Source organism: Hippoglossus stenolepis, chromosome 10 (assembly GCF_022539355.2).
Source record: "Hippoglossus stenolepis isolate QCI-W04-F060 chromosome 10, HSTE1.2, whole genome shotgun sequence".
Lineage (NCBI taxonomy): Eukaryota > Metazoa > Chordata > Actinopteri > Pleuronectiformes > Pleuronectidae > Hippoglossus > Hippoglossus stenolepis.
The window spans coordinates 20587632-20606046 of NC_061492.1; the positions used below are offsets into that span (position 1 = coordinate 20587632).

Sequence of the window (18415 nt, forward strand, 5' to 3'; positions counted from 1 at the left end):
CTCCGCTCCCATAGGTGGCACCAAGACAGTTTTACTGAATCACAACAGCCACCACCGAAGCAGGAGACACACGTGTAGCACAGTGTCAACATGGGGAAGAGGAGCCAGAACAAGCAACTTTTCACTAGTTTATCCAAGAAACAGAAGAAACACTTGAAGGAGTTTGGAGAGGAGCATCCGTTCCATGATGTGTGAGTAGCACAGCAAACTCCAGCCTGTGTGACTGCTGCTATTCAGCTGCGGTGTTAGCAAACCTGCTAAATTACTCACACCGCTGTGGCACAGTTTAGCCGCATGATGCTAGCTACAGTTGTGTGTAGTTAGCAGAAACAAAGCTAATAAAGTCCGCGACCTTAACAACGACGTGTTCTCGCTGAAATGCATTATTTTGTGGTTTGAAGATACTTCCGCTTATTAAAAGCAGGTTATAATGTGACCTAATACCCCACACGAGGAGACCAACAACACAGGATCTATGTAAAATAAATTAGTTGTTAATGTGGTTCTTTACTGTGGCTGTTTAACAAAAGGGCTAGCAACAAAGAAAAAAGTTCAATTACACATGGTAGAAACATCTCTCTCTCTCTCTCTCTCTCTCTCTCTCTCTCTCTCATGTTCTCTATGTGGCTTCTGTCAAAACTTTCAAGGACGAGCTTTCCTCTCTTGCATTGTAATCTTCTCTGCATCATAAGTAATTAATGGGTGGATCCTCAAGCAGCCCAAACAAAGAGCTTTGTAACATGTCCTCATTAATTTGTGGTCTTCAAATATGTTTGTTTTCTAAGTTGATTCATTTCCTTTTGTGTGTCTTTTTCAAAGCGTCAACGAAAAACCTGAACGAACTGAAATAGTGGAACTGGTGAGTAGAACTGCACATCAATCTCACTTTATGCAATGTATGATTGCTGTGATGTTTTAATTCTGCTGCAGAGATCATATCATATGTAAGCTCTTCCAATATTATAATAATAATGTGTTGTGTCCTCACCACTGTTATAGCCCGCAAGCCCTTTGGGATCTGATGCTGAGCCTGATGAGCTAGAAGAGGAGGAGGAGGAACCAGAGCATAAAACAGCCTACCAGAAACTTCTGTCAACTCTCAGCCAACAAGATGATAATGACCAGAGTGAAGAGGAGGAAAGCTCTGATCATGAGGAGGGGGAAGAAGAGCTTCTTGGTGAAGGTGAGTTGTTTATTTCCAGTAAACTTGAATGTCTTATTGTGACTATATTTGCATTTGTCTAAAAACCATTGTGCTTTTCATAACAGAGGACAGTGATGGAGTTGGAGACGAGAGCGAGGATGGTGGTGAAGAAGAGGGAGAGGAGGAAGTTGCAGATGCAGAAGAAGTTCAGACTGAAGCGGTTGTCGGGGAGGAGAAGGATCAAGGAGACAAAGAATTCATAGATAATGAGCATGAGTCCCAGTTCTGTCTGGAGAACAACTTCATGGGTGAAGGAGGACAAGAGCACACTGCAGAGCAGGAAGACAGCAAGGATGAGAAAGGTGGGAACAATTTCTCTTCAAAGTAAAAGCTATCTGTTGGTTTTTCAAGTACAATACATTGAATTATTACTCAGAAAGTAAAGATGCATTTTGAGTGGTTTTATTATGCCTCAGCACTAGGGATGGGAAAATTTATAATTTTTCGATGTATCGCTATTCGGACGTCAACGACTCTGCTTGGAAGCAATAATATCAACTTTTCACTGAATTAGAAAACTTATAACAATGTGACTACAACTTGTTTTACTTTGTTTATTTTCTCTGTGCAGACATGTTTTTACAGCATTTACACACAGAGCTCAGTGAAGAAGATGTGCAGAGGATAACATCTGGCAGTAAAACAAAGACTCAGATCACGGTATTAACAACATCATTTGTTCAAATCTACCAGTGAACATTTTTTTCATTGAAATAAATCCTAACTATATATTCTGTCTTTGCGTTTCTCTTACTCAGTGGCCAAAATTAGGCTCTCTGCTCTGTACCAGTCCCCTGGAGAAGTTTGGACCCCCTGGCCCTCAGAAAGTCACAAACCTCCCAGATTTCCACAAACTCTTGGAGTTGTCCTGGAAAGATCTAAACCAGACGTCCAATTCTAAGAATGTGGCTGAAGAGATCAGCCCTTTCCAGCTAGAACTGCTGGCCCTCATGGGTTCCTACAAGGATCTATACTACCCAGAGACCTGTCATCTGAATAAGCACCCTCAGGTGCGCAGTGCATACTGTCTACATGTGCTCAACCATGTACTGAAGGCCAACTCCCAGGTCCTTGCTAACAATGCTCAGTTAAGAGAGCCAAAAACTAAGGCTAAACCCGGAGCTGAGCCACAGGACGAACCCAGAGACCAAGGTCTGACCCGGCCCAAGGTAAACAATTGTGTACATTTAATTTGGTGTCTTTACAGAGCTTCATTTGTTATTTCTAAACATCACAAATAATGAATTGCTTTATGATTATGGCTGGGCAATAAAACATCTTCTTGAAATAAAATGAAGCGCAATATTTAACTTTCTTATGAATGTGTCAGGTGCTGATTCTGGTGCCGTTCCGAAGCGGAGCTCTGCAAGTCGTTCAGACGTTCATCAGCCTGCTGGAAACCAAAGGCAAGAAGATCGTGGTCAGCAATAAGAAGAGGTTCAAAGAAGAGTTTGGGGAGGATGCGGATGAAGAGCCACCCAAAATGCAGAGACCGGATGACTACCGCGCCATCTTCTCAGGCAATGTTGACGATCACTTCAGGATAGGTACAGTTTGGAAATAAAATGTGACCCACGTTAAGAAAACCTGAGTTCTTGAGCCTGAGACCTTGCTGCTGTCCTCTCTCTTCACCAGGTGTCTCCATTGTAAGGAGCAGTGTGCGACTATACGCCCCCTTCTACTCGTCAGACATCATCATTACGTCACCCCTGGGCCTGCGAACAGTCTTGGGAGCAGAGGGAGAAAGTCAGAGAGACTTCGACTTCCTCTCCTCCATTGAGCTGCTTGTGATGGACCAGGCAGATGTCTTCCTCATGCAGAACTGGGAGCACATCCTGGTAAGTTTGCAAACAGATTCAGGAGGGTGCTGTCACCAGTGTTTCCTCTTGGAAATAGTCATTTATTTATTTTGATTCTCTCCACATTGATTTGACATCCATTCAGTTTAGACTCATGTGCACTTAGGCCTAAATTGGTAGGAAAAACAGATAATAGTAAAAATGAACATCGTAACTTATTATTTGAAAATAAAACATTCATTCGAATGTGGGAGGAGAGTTCATATTCAAACTGTAATGTGCCTGTTCAAATTCAAAATATACAGCCCTAGAACCTCATCAGGCCATCTGGAGTAGTTTGCCTCGTGATCCAGCAGAGGGTGCTCAGTATCAGCTTGGCCCTTACCCTCTTGATCTACTGTATCAGTAAAGTATTCCAATAATTTTACGTTGTTTTGCTACGAAAATGGAGGACACTTGCAAGCAAAGCGGCCTTGGGCAGACAATCACGACACCAAAATATCTGAGCAGTAGTGTGTGTATTTTGGGCCCAGTAACAAAGAGAGGAGGAGGAGGAGGCACCACAGACAAGCGGCTTAACATCATGTTCAACTAAAAGATTCGGACAAATTGTGTGCCTGGTCAAATTCCTTGGACCTTGATTTTTGGAAAAAGTGAAAGGGCAGAAAATGGCATATTACTGCGTGGTTGCCTCTCTCTATCAGAGCATCTACTGAAGTTCCACACTGCCGGGGAAATGTAGTGCCATCGGGTGACCAACAACTGTAATAAATCAGTAAAAACACTATTGAGGGTGACATTTGATTTATTATAAAACATGACATTATCCACTCCCATCAGCATGTGATGAAGCACATGAACCTGCAGCCGCTGGACTCCCATGGCGTGGACTTCTCCAGGGTGAGAATGTGGAGCCTGAACAACTGGTCCAAACACTACAGGCAGACGCTGGTGTTCAGCTCCATCCACGAGCCGCAGATCAACAACATCCTGACCAAACACTGCGCAAACTACCGGGGACAGGTACTCGCTTTAGTTCAACTCATTATTAGGCAACCCTCAGTTGTTGCAGCAGTACAGATACTGAGGTTGTTGACTGCAGTCTGCAAGATGTTCCAAGATAAACCTGTCCAGCTATTTTACTGACCTTCTGAGGTAGAGAGTTAAAACACAAAGCCACTGGCAGTAGTAGACAGTTTATTCATTTTCATTTGAACTTGTAAGTAATTAAGAAAGTCCTTTTGTTTTTCCTGTTTCAGATTGTCACTAAGAACATGCCCAAAACAGGTTCCATCTGTCAGGTGATGGTTCAGCTGCCACATGTGTTTCAAATGTTCCCCTCCGACAGCTTCATGGACCATGATGCTCGGTAAGATCCTCCCACAGGTGAACCATCACAGCCTGACTATTGACCATGTCATCTCTGTAAGATGGAGTCTCTAAGACGGACATTCAGTTAAAGTGCTCTGTGCAGTGTTCTTGCAGCAGTCACCTTTTTTCTTAAGTCAAAAAATAGAATATCCTCAGTAATCCCTTGAGTACTGTATCTCATGGCATTTAATGTCTTTATTTTATTTGTTTTTATGATAACTTTTTAGTAGTCATGCTAATCTTTTGTATATTATATAGACATTGTCGACATTTGAGATTTCTTTGTTTATATCTGATTCATCATTTAAATTAATTAGTTCAGGAGGTCTTAACATATGATTGTATGTTCCCAACAATATTTTCAATGAGTCTTCTTTCCACTCTTTCCCATCCCACAGATTTCAGTTCTTTTTAGATAAAGTGCTGCCTCAGTACAGGGACTCAGTTATGTCCCACACTCTGATCTACATCCCCTCTTACTTCGACTATGTCCGACTGCGCAACTACATGAAGAAAGAGGAGATCAACTTTGCCAGCATCTGCGAGTACACCACCAAATCAGAGATGTCCCGAGCCAGGCACTTCTTCCAGAACGGGGAGAGACAGTTTGTGCTCTTTACTGAACGCTTCCACTTCTACAAGAGGTCAGTTGTTTTTAATGCTCCATCAGGCAGTTTCACATGTGTTGGGTTCTGTGATGGATTTGAGGAGGCATTTGTGTTTTCATCAGATATCAGTGAGGGTCAATCTGCTGGTAAATCTCCCCCTTATCATGTAGCAGTGTTTATTACCTTTCCTAGACATCGCCATCTGTGATTACATCATCTCTTTTACAGAGTTCAAAAGTTGGACCTGGTGCTTCACTTATGTATATGTGAAGAACTAAGGGGTTCAGCGTAGACCTCCACCAAGGCCAAACAGTCTCCTAAAGTTCTACATCGTCATGATCATTTGGAAATTCTTCTAAAACTATTGACGATAATGAAAATGGTTGATTCCCTCCTGAATCCACATAGTTACTGCTACACATCTGTGGTAGTTGACTGAAAAAAGCCTTCCTCACTGCGGTTACATCATACTTCTTTTTATTCAAAAAGGGCAGATAACCTGTGCAACGGCTGTTAACAAAGACAACCGTGTCAGCAACGATTGTAAATAATTATTTATGTCGCGTTCAACACTGGTAGTCGACGCTAATGGCGTTTTTTTCCAGCTGGAAGTTATGTGATAGGAGCCTGATGAATCAGCTAAGGCTACATCGTAACTGAAAAGACTCAATCAGAGTGAGATGAGTGTCTACGTTGTGGTTCCAAACATCTCTGCTTCTGCCCGTCCAGACTAAAATGAAGCACCGGAGCTTTCGAACGAAAATGGGGCCAGCAGTGTTTCCAGACTTAGACAAGAGGCATATCCACAGCAGAGTTGATGCGTTTTCAAATGAAAAAGTTGTAGTATGGATATAGCCTATGGAACCACATTTAGATCTGTTCAATGCAGATTTTTGTTTAGAGCAACATCAACTTGCACACCCTCAGAGATAGAGTCCCTTAAATAGGATTTTTTTCACCAAGATTTATGAATTATTATTCTTATGAAAATTGGTGAAAATGTTAGAAATCTTAAACTTTCATACAAATGGACAGTGGTGAAAACATAACCTCTTAAAACATCTTTAAAATGTCTTAATCTAATTGTTATAAATCCTGCAGAAACCCTGACCGCTGACTTCTTTTTTTTTTTTCAGGTACACTATCAAAGGGATCCGCAACCTCATATTTTATGGATTGCCCTCCTTCCCCCATTTCTACAGCGAGGTGTGTAACATGCTGGCATCGGATGTTCAGGGAGAAGCGAGCAGCTGGACCTGCACTGCCCTCTACTCGCGTTACGATGCCCACAAACTGGCTGCCATCAGCGGGGCGCAGCGAGCCGGACAGATGCTGCACTCCAACAAGACTGTTCACCTCTTCGTTACAGGAGGTGAAGATAAGGCCTGCTGATGGAGCCGGACAGATAAAAGAGGGACCACCAGGCTAAAACCATAGTACATATCGACGGGACATGTTAAATCTTATCAGGTCGATACCATTACACCAGGGCTCTGTTCATACCTGGTATCAAAATGTGGATTGGGTGATCTGAAGTGGACAGCTCTAAGTACACATCAGTTCACAGCTGGTTTTACAATGTGTCCCCACATGCATCTCCAGTGATCACCTAAGCTCCTTTCAGACATGCACTGAACTGTGGAGAACTTCCGGACCCAATTCTCCGTTGTTCCTAAAAAAAAGTAGATAATTTCTGTTTACAAAGACCAACTCTTGTTTTGAACTGGTCAGAGGCAGCAATGCACCTCCTCTGCTGACTCTGCTGGAATGGAAGAGAAGAAGAAGACATCAAAACAGTACACAGTGGGTCTCTTCCATGGCGTTTTCCAGTGAAACCAAATCGCTCCAAATTCTTGTGTTCGTGTGTGCCCTCGTAATTTATCTCTATGGGCTTCCACAATTTTCAGATGACACGGAGTAAGCCAGTTTGCACCATTTGTGCAACTTGTGTTGTGACCACATGTGGCTCAGACCACCTCAGAATGTGGTCCGAGTGATTGGATGTCAACACGTCCTCGATGCATCGTGGGTGGATTCACACTTGTAATTAGAGCTCCCCCATGTTATTAAAGTCCCAGGTATGAACACGGCCTGCGACGACCGTAGATCAGGTGTTGACGTCAGGTCTGTGTCAGAGGTTTGCTGTGTGAGGCATAACTGGATCAGCCCCTGAGAAGATTTCCTCTTGTGACATGAACTCTAACACACACAAGGAAAAAAAAACACGCTGAACACCTTGTAGCTGGAATCTGTCATTAAGTTACAAAGTGACAAGATCATAAAACACCGGTGGTTTGTAAATCAGGTTGAAGGTGATCGCTGTGATAAGTTGTGATAAACACCGTTAGCTAGTTGGATGTGTGTTTTCAGATTCAACATATAGAATAAATATTTTACTACGTTCATATATAATGTAAAATATGTAATTTCTTTTATTACATAAGTATTTGTAACAATACCTGTCCCTGCTGAAATAATGATCTGTCTGTTTTCATGGTCATTACTATGAAGGCAAACCCAATATAAAACTGCTTGAAATGACTCACTGTGTTGCTTTTCTGGCCTGGAAAAGGATTTCAGGAATTTTAAGCCAGAGGAATTTAAAGTAGTAATTCAAATGCCAATACTGAAAGTGGAAAGAAGAGGAGAAAGAAATGAAACTTCACGTAATCTTTAGCTTAATGCGAAATGTTTGAGTGGAATTTGTGGGGCGGGGAGTGAAGCAAGTGGGCGGTGTATGTAAATGATTTAAAGATTTACTAGAGCCCACTTTACTCAGGGTCACTGCATGTTTGATAGGGTTTCATCTCTCGACCCTGAAACCAATGAAGGGAGCGCAGCCGAACAAAGACACAAGGCCATCACAGCACACACTGATCTCTTCAAAATACAAAAGGTGCACAGTAGGAAATAAGTACTCAGTTGTATGACCCACCCACGTAATAATTAACTTTCTGGGTTGGTGCAAGAGTGACTTTGGCCAGAGAGTTTTCTCCACTGGACAAGGTGTCAGACAACAGATGGTGTGATTATGGACAAGAAGACAGAGAAGCTTAGCCTGAAGCGAGAAGTGGGGCTGGCAGGAGCCGTGTCCCTCATCGGAGGCACGATGATTGGATCTGGGATCTTCATGTCCCCACAGACGGTGCTCTCCACCATCGGCAGCCCCGGAGCCAGCCTGGTGGTGTGGGCGTGCTGTGGTGTCCTGGTGATTATGGCCTCCTTCTGCTACGCTGAGCTGGGCACCGTCATCAAGGAGTCCGGGGGAGAGTACATCTACATCCTCCGGACTGTAGGGCCGGTGGTCGCCTTCATGCTGATCTTCAGCTCTGTGTTGTTTGTGAGGCCTGCTGGCGTCGCTGGCATCGCTCTGAGTTTTGCTCAGTATGTGGTGGCTCCTTTCTACCCAGACTGCCCCCCTCCAGCGCTGCTGGTGAAGTGCATGGCTGCAGTGGCGATCGTCGCCCTCGCCACCGTGAACTGCCTCAATGTGCGCTTTGCAATGTCATTGCAAGTGTTCTTTATGGTGGTCAAGGTCCTGGCCCTGGCAGTCATCATTATAGGAGGAGTGGTGATGCTTATCAGAGGCAACAATGAAAGCTTTAAAGATTCTTTTGAGAACACAAATGTGGGCATCAACCCAATTGGCATTGCTTTCTACCAGGGACTGTGGTCCTACGATGGCTGGAACAATCTCAATTATGTGACGGAGGAGTTGAAACGTCCAGAGGTAAGTGAAAGGAGATGCGTGGAATGTGTTATTTCACTGAAGAAATTAAGTGGGAACAACAAACAGTCAATGTCGAGGTGACCCTTTCCTCCCATCATCCCCATAAAAGATCACAAAGGTGGAGAAAAGCAGTAGAATTGTATTGCTGCGGACGTTTAAACCATAACATCACTCAAGATACAATAGATTATACTGGGGATAAATCAGTTTAGTCAATGTTTGATCTTGTATATCCACTGCCCACAGGACTTGATACAGTACATTTTGTCATTTGCAAGTACTGTAAAATAATCTTTCAGTTTAAAATACAATTCAAATGCTTATCAGTATCAGGATAAGATGAATGAATGAAACGTTTATAAGAGCATTTTAGACAAGAAAAAAACAAAGAGATTAAAGTGCACATTTTCAGTCCGAAAGAAGTAGGAATGTGAAGTGTGAACTTGTCCAGTTCTTTCCCTTCTTTATATTTTGTCTTCAAACTTGATGTTAAACACACACCTTCGAGCTTTCTGCTTCGGGTACCACATACCAATCGAAACAAGGCAGTCCTCAGCTTGATGACTGGCTTGTTTTGAAATAAATAGAAAAACTAATAGAGAATTCAGAGCAAAAATAAAAAACAAATATAGAAAACCTGATCATCAGAATGAGACACACTTCAGCAACAGGACAAGCTGCACGTCCTGTTCCATCACATATCCATTCAGAATGTTATGTTAATACATTTATTTGAACATTCATTTCAGTTTTGGTACAACTATTCCATAATTTACTTTTTCTGTGATACAGTGATATTTCATTATGTTTCTCAACTAAATGTATCTCCACATTCAGCTTTAAATATCAAACTTTACTGAAAAAATTACTTTATCTAGAAGACATTGTCATCATCCTTCATCCCTGACTTCACAACAAAAACCTGAAAACTAAAAAGCCATTGTAGGGAAATTATAGCTGCAAAAGTGTCATCACATCAACTGCAGCTATAATCACACTAATGCTTATGAATGACACACTGTAACATGACAAACATGTCAAGTTGCCCATGTGTGTTTGTGCTGTGGAAACATTCCTGCATCCTGCATATGAAAGTGATGATGTACAAACTGTTGTTGTGACGAAGTGAAAGCCTCAATTTACCGATTCGATTTAAACAGCAGGTGTGTCAGCGTCAATTACGATGATGTCAGAGTCTTTAGTGGTGTTTCACTATAGAATTATGTGTTAGTCATGGAAAGCAGGTATTGCTGAATGCATTGTCATATGCATAACACACACGAGATGAGAGCCCATTTCTTCTCAGCTAGCACATTTGAATCTGGAGTATCTATTCCAGCTGAAATTCAGAAAATGAATGAATATCAAAATAGGGAGATGCAACATATATTTTAGTTATTATTTAGCAAAAACTACTACTTTATTTACATACTTCTTTTTGACAGATTAGTCCAAATAGTAGGACTGAGAAGTTATATTAACTCAAGTAAATGTTCTATTTGTCTTTGCCCTGTGAAAGTAATGCAGAGTAATAACCTTAGAATAAGAAAGTACAATCTACAGTTTCTTTGATTAGTTTATTTTTTTAATAAGTGTAAAACTCATCCCACTTATCAATCAATATCAGATGCATGATAGGAAATGGTGATTGACTAATAAGAGAATGCCACTGGAAGTAATATTTTAGAACATAGGACAAGATAGATAATAATGATAACAATAATAATAACAACAGTAATAATAAGAATAAGAATAAGAATAAGAATTCGTATTGTTATTGTTATTATAATATCATTTATATTGTTAATAATTGTTATTAAAAAACATAATTCATAGAGAAGTTTTCAGAAACACATTTACAAAGTGCTTTATAGACAGAAAATACATGCAGTGCAATTGCAATTTTTTTTTGAAAGACAACAGACAGTAAAGCAATAAAAGAAACACCTGGTTAAAAGCAATGAGAAATATGTAAATGATTTGGCTGCACCTTGTTTGATTGGCTGTTGGACATTGTTTTGACCTCCTAATCTGGACTCGGCTCCAACGTCAGCAGTGATAATCAATAACTAGATCTGTGCAGGACTGTGAGGAAGCAGCAGATCTCAAACAATGGAGAAAGGAGCACAGGGGCTCAACCTGAAGAGGGAAGTGGGGATAGTAGGAGCAGTGTCCTTCATCGCTGGAACCATGATGGGATCTGGGATTTTCATATCTCCCCAGTATGTGCTGGCTACTATTGGCAGCCCTGGGGCCAGCATGATTTTATGGGCCTGCTCTGGGTTGCTGGCCATGCTGGGGGGCCTCTGCTATGCTGAACTGGGCACAGTGATATCAGAGTCTGGAGGAGAGTACATCTACATGCTGCGGACAGTGGGGAAAGGGGTGGCGTTCATGTTTGTCTTCAGCTTTGTCATGGTCATGAGGCCCGCCAGTGCCACAGGAATCGCCCTGAGTTGTGCTGAATATGTCGTGGCCGTGTTTTATGATGGCTGCACCCCTCCACAGGTGCTGGTGAAGTGCGTGGCTGCAGTGACCATCATAGTGCTTGCCATTGTTAACTGTCTGAGCGTGCGCCTGGCCACCGCCATCCAGGTGGGTTCCATGGTCGTGAAAGTGCTGGCACTGGCAGTGATCGTGCTCGGAGGCGTTGTGATGCTTTTCCAGGGAAACACACAGAACTTTGACGGGTCATTTGAGGGAACAAATGTTGGCGTCAACTCCATTGGTGTTGCTTTCTATCAGTGCTTGTGGTCCTATGATGGCTGGAACACTTTGAATTATTTAACTGAGGAGCTGAAACATCCAGAAGTAAGTTTAGTTCAGAAGTAAGATCACTTTTTGAAAGTGTGCTGTTGGCAAATATTTGATGTTATGATGATGAAGATGTTATGTACTTATGTAAGTGTCAAACACATTAAGATTATACTAGATCTACAATCAAGTTTATAAATCATTAATCATTCATAGTGCATTGATACCTCCCACAAAGAAGACTTTTTTAAGATCATACTTTTTTCGTATGCATTTAGCCACACAAATAAACAAGGCTCGACAGTAAATTATAACATACATTTCATAATACATATATAATGCTCATATCCACATCAGTGACTGCATAGTGAACTCAAATGAGAACTTTCTGGGTTAAGAGCTGCACAAACCACAGAGGAGTTAATAAACCTACAATAACCCTACAATAAACAGTTTTTACAGTCCCATAACAAGTTACTGGTTTGCCAGTGACAGTATCAGTGTGTTATCTCAGCGTTCGCTCCACAAGGCTGCATAACAGCTACAGTGAACTTGAACTTGTGCTCTCCGGTCGGCGCAGCCATGGCGGACAAAGGACCCGAAAGCGTGAAAATGAAACGGGAAATTGGGTTGATTGGAGGCGTGGCACTGATTTCGGGAACAATGATCGGATCCGGTATATTCATGTCCCCACAGTTTGTCCTGGCCTACGTGGGAAGTCCTGGAGCAAGTTTGTTGATCTGGGCTGTTTCAGGAGTCGTAGCTATGTTGGCAGCGCTCTCCTACACTGAGCTCGGCACAATCATCCCTGAATCTGGTGGGGAATTCATCTACATACTGAGGATCTATGGGTCATGTCCTGCTTTCTTTGCGGCAGTCACTTTTCTCTTGGTCGTGAAGCCGTTCAGCATCGCGGCCATATCGATTAGCATTGCAGAATATGCCACAGCACCTTTCTACGTGGGCTGCCCTCCTCCACAGCTGGTAGTGAAGTGTATTGCTGCTGTGGCCATTTTGGTTGTTGCCACAGTAAATATCCTGAACGTGCGCATTGCTCTAAGAATCCAGGTGGTCTTCTTGGTGGCCAAATTGGTGGCACTGACATGCATAGTAATAGGAGGGATAGTGGCGCTCACACAGAGCAGCACTGTCATTGTAGAAAATCTGAAAGTAGAGAATGCATTCAAAGGGACTCAGTATTCTTTGAGCACTCTAGGAATGGCTTTTTATCAAGGACTCTGGTCTTATGCTGGCTGGTACAACTTGAACTATGTCACTGAGGAGCTGAAAAGACCAGAGGTGAGACTAACACGCTGGAATGTGCATCTGTGCTTAAGTGAGTAAATAATTCTTCATATACAGTATATAACTGTATAAATAACTGCAGCAGTCCCTCAAGTTACTTGAAATGTGATATCTTCTTTATTACGATTATTATGCATCAATTCCTTATTTTAAAATGAATCTTTTGTTAATTCAATCAATCAAACCAATTTTATTTGAATAGCCTATATTCACAAAGTGAGGAAAGACTACCATAAATACATTTTAGCAGGAAAAAAAACGTATAGCCTCAGAGCGTCTCATGTGAGGGATCCCTTTAAGACATCCATGAGAAAAGACAGTCTTAACATAAATAGAGAGGTGTATCAATGTATAAAGTATTTATGCAAAAGAGATGAAGGGAGGAGCAATGACAATTGTAATGATAGAGGTATGGCCAATAATGGTTATAAATGAACAACTATTTAACAACACATTTCTGTGTAGACCAATAAACCAAGTGCCAGAGGTGTAATGTTTCATTACAACGATGTGATTGTACGCATGATGCAGGTGTATATTTATCTGTGAAGTCAAACTGTGCATCCACCAGTTTGAATTATTACGTGCATGTGTGTGTGTATTTCGTAAAAATATAAGAAAACAGCAACAGGTGGCAGTTTATAGTATTTCATATTATTCTTTGGCAGAAAAAGCCGGTCACACAGAAGTGTGTAAATCTTACATGACGTTTCTTGGTAGACGTTAGGTATTTTACATTACATTTCATTTAGCTGAAGCTTTTATCCAAAGCGACTTAAAATAAGTGCATTCAACCATGAGGGTACAAACCCAGAACAACAAGAATCAAGAAAGTAAAATTGTCTTCAAGAAAGCCAAACTACAAAGTGCTATATGTAAGTGCCATATAAGTGCTACTACAGCGCTACTTTTATTTATTTATTTATATATATATATATATATATTTTTTTTTTATCCAAGGTATAGTCGGAAGAGATGTGTTTTTAGTTTGCGGCGGAAGATATGTAGACTGTCTGCTGTCCTGATGTCATTGGGGAGCTCGTTCCACCATTTAGGAGCCAGGACAGCAAACAGTTGTGATTTCAGAGTGTTTAGCTCGCAGTGAGGGAGCAACAAGACGATTGGCAGATGCAGAGCGGAGTGGACGAGCTGGGGTGTAACGTTTGACCATGTCCTGGATGTAGACTGGACCCGATCCATTCGCAGCACGGTACACAAGTACTAATGTTTTGAAACGGATGTGGACAGCCACTGGTAACCAGTGAAGGGAGTGGAGGAGCAGTGTAGTGTGAGTGAATTTAGGTTAAAGACCAGTGGAGCTGCTGCATTCTGGATGAGCTGCAGAGGTCAGATGGCGCTAACAGGTAGACCTGCCAGGAGCGAGTTACAATAGTCTAGGCATGAGATGACGAGGGCCCAGACCAGAACCTGCGCCACCTTCTGAGTGAGAAGGGGGCGTATTCTCCTGATGTTGTGCAGCATGAATCTACAGGAACGGGTTGTTGCAGTAATGTTGGCAGTAAGGGAGAGATGAGTGTCGAGTGTCACAACCAGGTTCCTAGCAGTCTGGGTGGGGGCTAACACGGCATTGTCAAAGGTAATAGATTTGAAATAGATTTAGGATTTGATTAATATACTGCCTGATAGAGGAGAGCCACTTTTACTCATCAGCACTTTCTTTCCTGAACCATTTATCATAAAAACAACAAAACTGCTATTTTGCAAGCACACAAAAACGACTGTAACCAAACTAAGAGGTTGATTCAGAGATGAGGAAACTGAATGTAAATGTAAGATGATGTGATGTAACCTCATGCAAACTGTGAGAGATTAATAAATTGTCAATCTCCCTGAAAAAAAAAAAAAAAAAAGGTAATAGTCAGGTCGTGGGTGGGAGAGCCTTTCCCTGGAAGGAAAAGAGGTTCAGTTTTGTCAAGGTTAATTTTCAGGTGGTGTGCGGACATCCACTGAGAGATGTCAGTCAGACAGGCAGAGAATCGTGCTGCTACCTGTGTTTCAGATTGGGGAAAAGAGAGGATTAGTTGGGTGTCATCAGCATAGCTATGGTAGGAAAAGTCATGTGAGTGAATGACAGAGCCGAGAGAGTTGGTGTACAGAGAGAAGAGATGGGGACCCAGGACGGAACCTTGAGGGACCCAGTAGTGAGAGGACAAGGTTCAGACACAGATCCTCTCCAAGTTACCCGGTAAGTGCGGCCGTTGAGGTAGGATGAGAGCAGGAAGAGAGCAGAGCCTGAGACCCCGAGATCCTGAAGGGAGGAAATAAGGATCTGGTGGTTCACTGTGTCAAATGCAGCAAAAAGGTCTAGAAGGATATGGACAGAGGAGAGAGAGGCTGCTCTAGCAGTGTGAAGTTGCTCAGAGACAGCAAGGAGGGCAGTTTCAGTTGAGTGGCCTGCCTTGATACCAGACTGGTGAGGGTCAAGGAGGTTGTTATGGTGGAGAAAGGAGGAGAGTTGATTAAAGATAGCTCACTCGAGAGTTTTGGAAAGAAAGGGAAGAAGAGAGACAGGTCTGTAGTTGTTTACTTCAGACAGGTTGAGGGTGGGTTTCTTCAGGAGAGGGTTAACTCTCGACAGGGAAGTGTTGATAAGATGGGTGAGAAAAGGAAGAAGATTTGGAGCAATAGTATTTATGTAGATCTCTGTACTTTATGTGACTGACATTTTAAATATGATATATATATATATTTATACTGACATATAACAGTGACAGAGGTTCAAGGCCAAACCATTTTTCTGCAGTAATAAATAAGATATAGTTTGTTGTCATTTGAACCTTGTTCTGGGAATCTGGGTCTTCATAAAAGAAGTTATAGATAATGGTTTATCTTAATCTTCAGATCATTTAAAAAAGAACCCACAACCACCAGCTTGAGCTGAGTGTATAAGGAAACAAGGACAGAAACATTTGTGGTCCTGCAGGCTATTACTTTCAAAAATGAATCTCTTGTACATTATTCTATAATTAACCATAGTGTTAGCAGGACACAAAGTCAAGCTCAGCCACGTCTGTAAACTTACTGCAGCAGATCTCTGTGCTCATCTCCTCCTATGCATTCAATTGGCGAAGCTCATTGAAGCAGCTTTTACTTTTCCTCTTTCCATTGCAGGCCACTTCACAACCCACCTCCACCCCTGCACCTCCTTTTCAAACTGAATCTGACCTAATCAACGTCATGTGTTGACATTGAAATGTAAAAAATAACGCCAGCGTAGTAAATAATTCAAAATTATATGTAAACCACAGACGTACACAGTAATAAAGCAAAGACTGTTGTAGGGTTAGGGTTAGGGTTAGGGGTTAGGGTTAGGGTTAGGGTTAGGGGGGTTAGGGTTAGGGGGATAGGGTTAGGGTTTTACGGGATTTACTATAAAATATTCTTTTCTAACTTTTTCTAAGTTTTCTAACTTCACTATGCAACAAAGACTGTTTATAAAAAAGCTCTGCCCACAACATCCACTTTACAAACAATAATAAAACAAATAAATTACATAAAAAGTGACTGTACATTTTTGTCTCAGGTCAACCTTCCCCGGGCAGTTGTGATAGCCATTTCTCTGGTGACTGGCTTGTATCTGCTAGTGAATGTGAGCTACCTGACAGTGATGACGCCCAAAGAGCTCATGTCCTCCAGCGCAGTAGCAGTTACCTGGGGGTAAGGCAACACCAAATCACACATCACACATTGTGGTAGAGTGGGTTAGTTCTCATGTTAAAATAACTGATAAACAAAGGAGCTTTGATGTTATGAAACATTTCATTTCCTAACATTTTAAACTGTGAAAAAAAAAAAATGAATGTTGCACCAAACCTCTTGTTATTCTTTCTACTTGTAGCAGGCGTCTTTTGAAAGAACTCCCTCCTTCCTCCACAGGAATAAGGTGTTAGGGAGCTGGGGCTGGATCATGTCTGTGGCTGCTGCGTTGTCAGCCTTTGGCTCACTGAATGGTACCTTCTTCAGTGGCGGCCGCGTGTGCTTTGTCGCTGCCAGGGAAGGACACATGGTGATCATTTCTTTTTGTAATAGAGGATATGTTAAATCGTTTGGAGTAAGATTGTTGTCACAGGGTTGTGTTTGTTTTGTAGCCAGATATTCTGTCCATGGCTCACGTCCACAGACTGACTCCATCCCCGGCTCTGATCTTCACCACCATCGTCTCTCTGGTGGTGCTGATCCCAGGAGACTTCCAGAGCATCGTCAACTTCTTCAGGTGAAGGCTGGGTCTGCATTTCATCTTCATTTCTTCAGAAAATAAATGTACAACCTGTTTGTGTTCATCTGACATTTATTGTTTTTACTGTTGTCAGTTTCACTGCCTGGTTTTTTTACGCCATCACCCTGTCTGGACTCCTCTATCTCAAGATCAAGAAGCCAGAACTCCCCAGGCCGTACAGCGTCAGTGTCACACATACTTTTATTTACAACAATGATAATCACAGCTTGTTAAGATAAGATAAGATATAGAGAGAGGGATCAAGGTTGTGTTCTCGTGTAATTTGTTGTAACATTTATTTCTTCCTCTCTCCACAGGTTCCCATTATACTCCCCATCCTGGTCCTCATTGCAGCAGTATTCCTTGTGCTGGCACCCATCATAGACAGTCCTCAGATTGAATACCTCTATGTGACTTTATTTATCTTCAGTGGAATCTTAGTCTACATTCCCATCATCCATTACAAGCTCTGCCCAGGCCTGTTAACAAGGTTAACAGTGCTGCTGCAACTGTTTTTAGAGGTCGCCCCTGTGGAGAAAAACCTGTGATTTCCTCTTGTTATTAAACTTCTTTTTAACTACACACTTGTTTTTTACTGACACTCAGACCTTGTGGGTTGTATTCTATCCTCAGCTGTGCATACACAGATTTTAACATCTAAAAGACGTGCTGCTGGAAACTGCAATCTGATGTCAAATTTACTTCTAAAACTTTAACCAAAGTAAACCAAAGTTTACCTGTGCAACACTTCCTGCTAAGTGGCATGCAGAGTGTGTTCTTAAACAGAAGATAATTTAAGTTTTTACCTCCACCATGAGGTTATGTTGTCGTTCATGTCCATTTGGTTCTTGGTTCGTTTGTTTTGTACGTTTAACAGCAGGATTTTGCAATAACTACTGAACAGATTTCTATTAAACTATTAAAATGTGACATAAGCCAAGACAGAATCCAATCAAAAAGAAAATCCGGCATATTTAAGGGACAGATACTGTATCTTTGAGTGTGTGGACTTTGGTGCAAACCCCCCAAAAAAGTGGATCTAGCAGATGTAAATGGGGTTTCATGGGGTGTAGGCTTTAATTTGGTTTGTCTTTTTAAAAACCAATCATTCTTCTGCAAAGGAGAGTAGGACAACTAACATTAGCATTTAGCTTGCATCACTGCTGTGTTAAGTAGAGCCTCACACAGCTGCTAGCATGGCTGCAGGTACTTTTTAATTCTACTTCTCGCAGCCCATTTCAGGCTGTACTCAGTTTTGTGCACGACTCAGTTTATGTGCAGTGATTTTTTGTAAATGTCTTCATCCACTGTGAGTGGACACTGGGGTACAAGATAAGATCTCATTAGAAGAGACTTTCCTGAAACAAGTGAGTCTGAAATTCAAAGTACGCACCCATACAGATTGTG

At 41.9% G+C, this 18415-nt stretch overlaps 2 protein-coding genes across 2 annotated transcripts; both read left to right on the forward strand.

Annotated features, from left to right (window-relative positions):
- On the forward strand, positions 1–7523 carry utp25 (UTP25 small subunit processor component). The gene is made up of 12 exons (XM_035168941.2): positions 1–191; positions 820–859; positions 1000–1183; positions 1270–1506; positions 1776–1864; positions 1963–2373; positions 2535–2751; positions 2840–3042; positions 3844–4026; positions 4263–4372; positions 4773–5018; positions 6119–7523. Exons 1-12 carry the CDS (start codon positions 91–93, stop codon positions 6372–6374), a joined length of 2277 nt encoding a protein of 758 aa, XP_035024832.2. The 5' UTR covers positions 1–90; the 3' UTR covers positions 6375–7523.
- A 490-nt stretch (positions 7524–8013) lies between these two features.
- Positions 8014–17556, forward strand: zmp:0000001267 (b(0,+)-type amino acid transporter 1). Its single transcript, XM_035168552.1, has 6 exons — positions 8014–8712; positions 16316–16449; positions 16669–16798; positions 16881–17005; positions 17103–17190; positions 17326–17556. Exons 1-6 carry the CDS (start codon positions 8014–8016, stop codon positions 17554–17556), a joined length of 1407 nt encoding a protein of 468 aa, XP_035024443.1.
- Positions 17557–18415: the final 859 nt, after the last annotated feature.

What these genes read in the sequence shown, in the direction of transcription:
- utp25 (XM_035168941.2), top strand. Translation starts at nt 91, where the DNA reads ATGGGGAAGAGGAGCCAGAACAAGCAACTTTTCACTAGTTTATCCAAG. An exon ending in AAGGTCTGACCCGGCCCAAG is followed by an intron (nt 2,374 to 2,534) that starts GTAAACAATTGT and finishes TGAATGTGTCAG; the next exon opens with GTGCTGATTCTGGTGCCGTT. An exon ending in GCGCAAACTACCGGGGACAG is followed by an intron (nt 4,027 to 4,262) that starts GTACTCGCTTTA and finishes TTCCTGTTTCAG; the next exon opens with ATTGTCACTAAGAACATGCC.
- zmp:0000001267 (XM_035168552.1), top strand. Translation starts at nt 8,014, where the DNA reads ATGGACAAGAAGACAGAGAAGCTTAGCCTGAAGCGAGAAGTGGGGCTG. An exon ending in AGGAGTTGAAACGTCCAGAG is followed by an intron (nt 8,713 to 16,315) that starts GTAAGTGAAAGG and finishes TTTTTGTCTCAG; the next exon opens with GTCAACCTTCCCCGGGCAGT. An exon ending in AACTCCCCAGGCCGTACAGC is followed by an intron (nt 17,191 to 17,325) that starts GTCAGTGTCACA and finishes CTCTCTCCACAG; the next exon opens with GTTCCCATTATACTCCCCAT.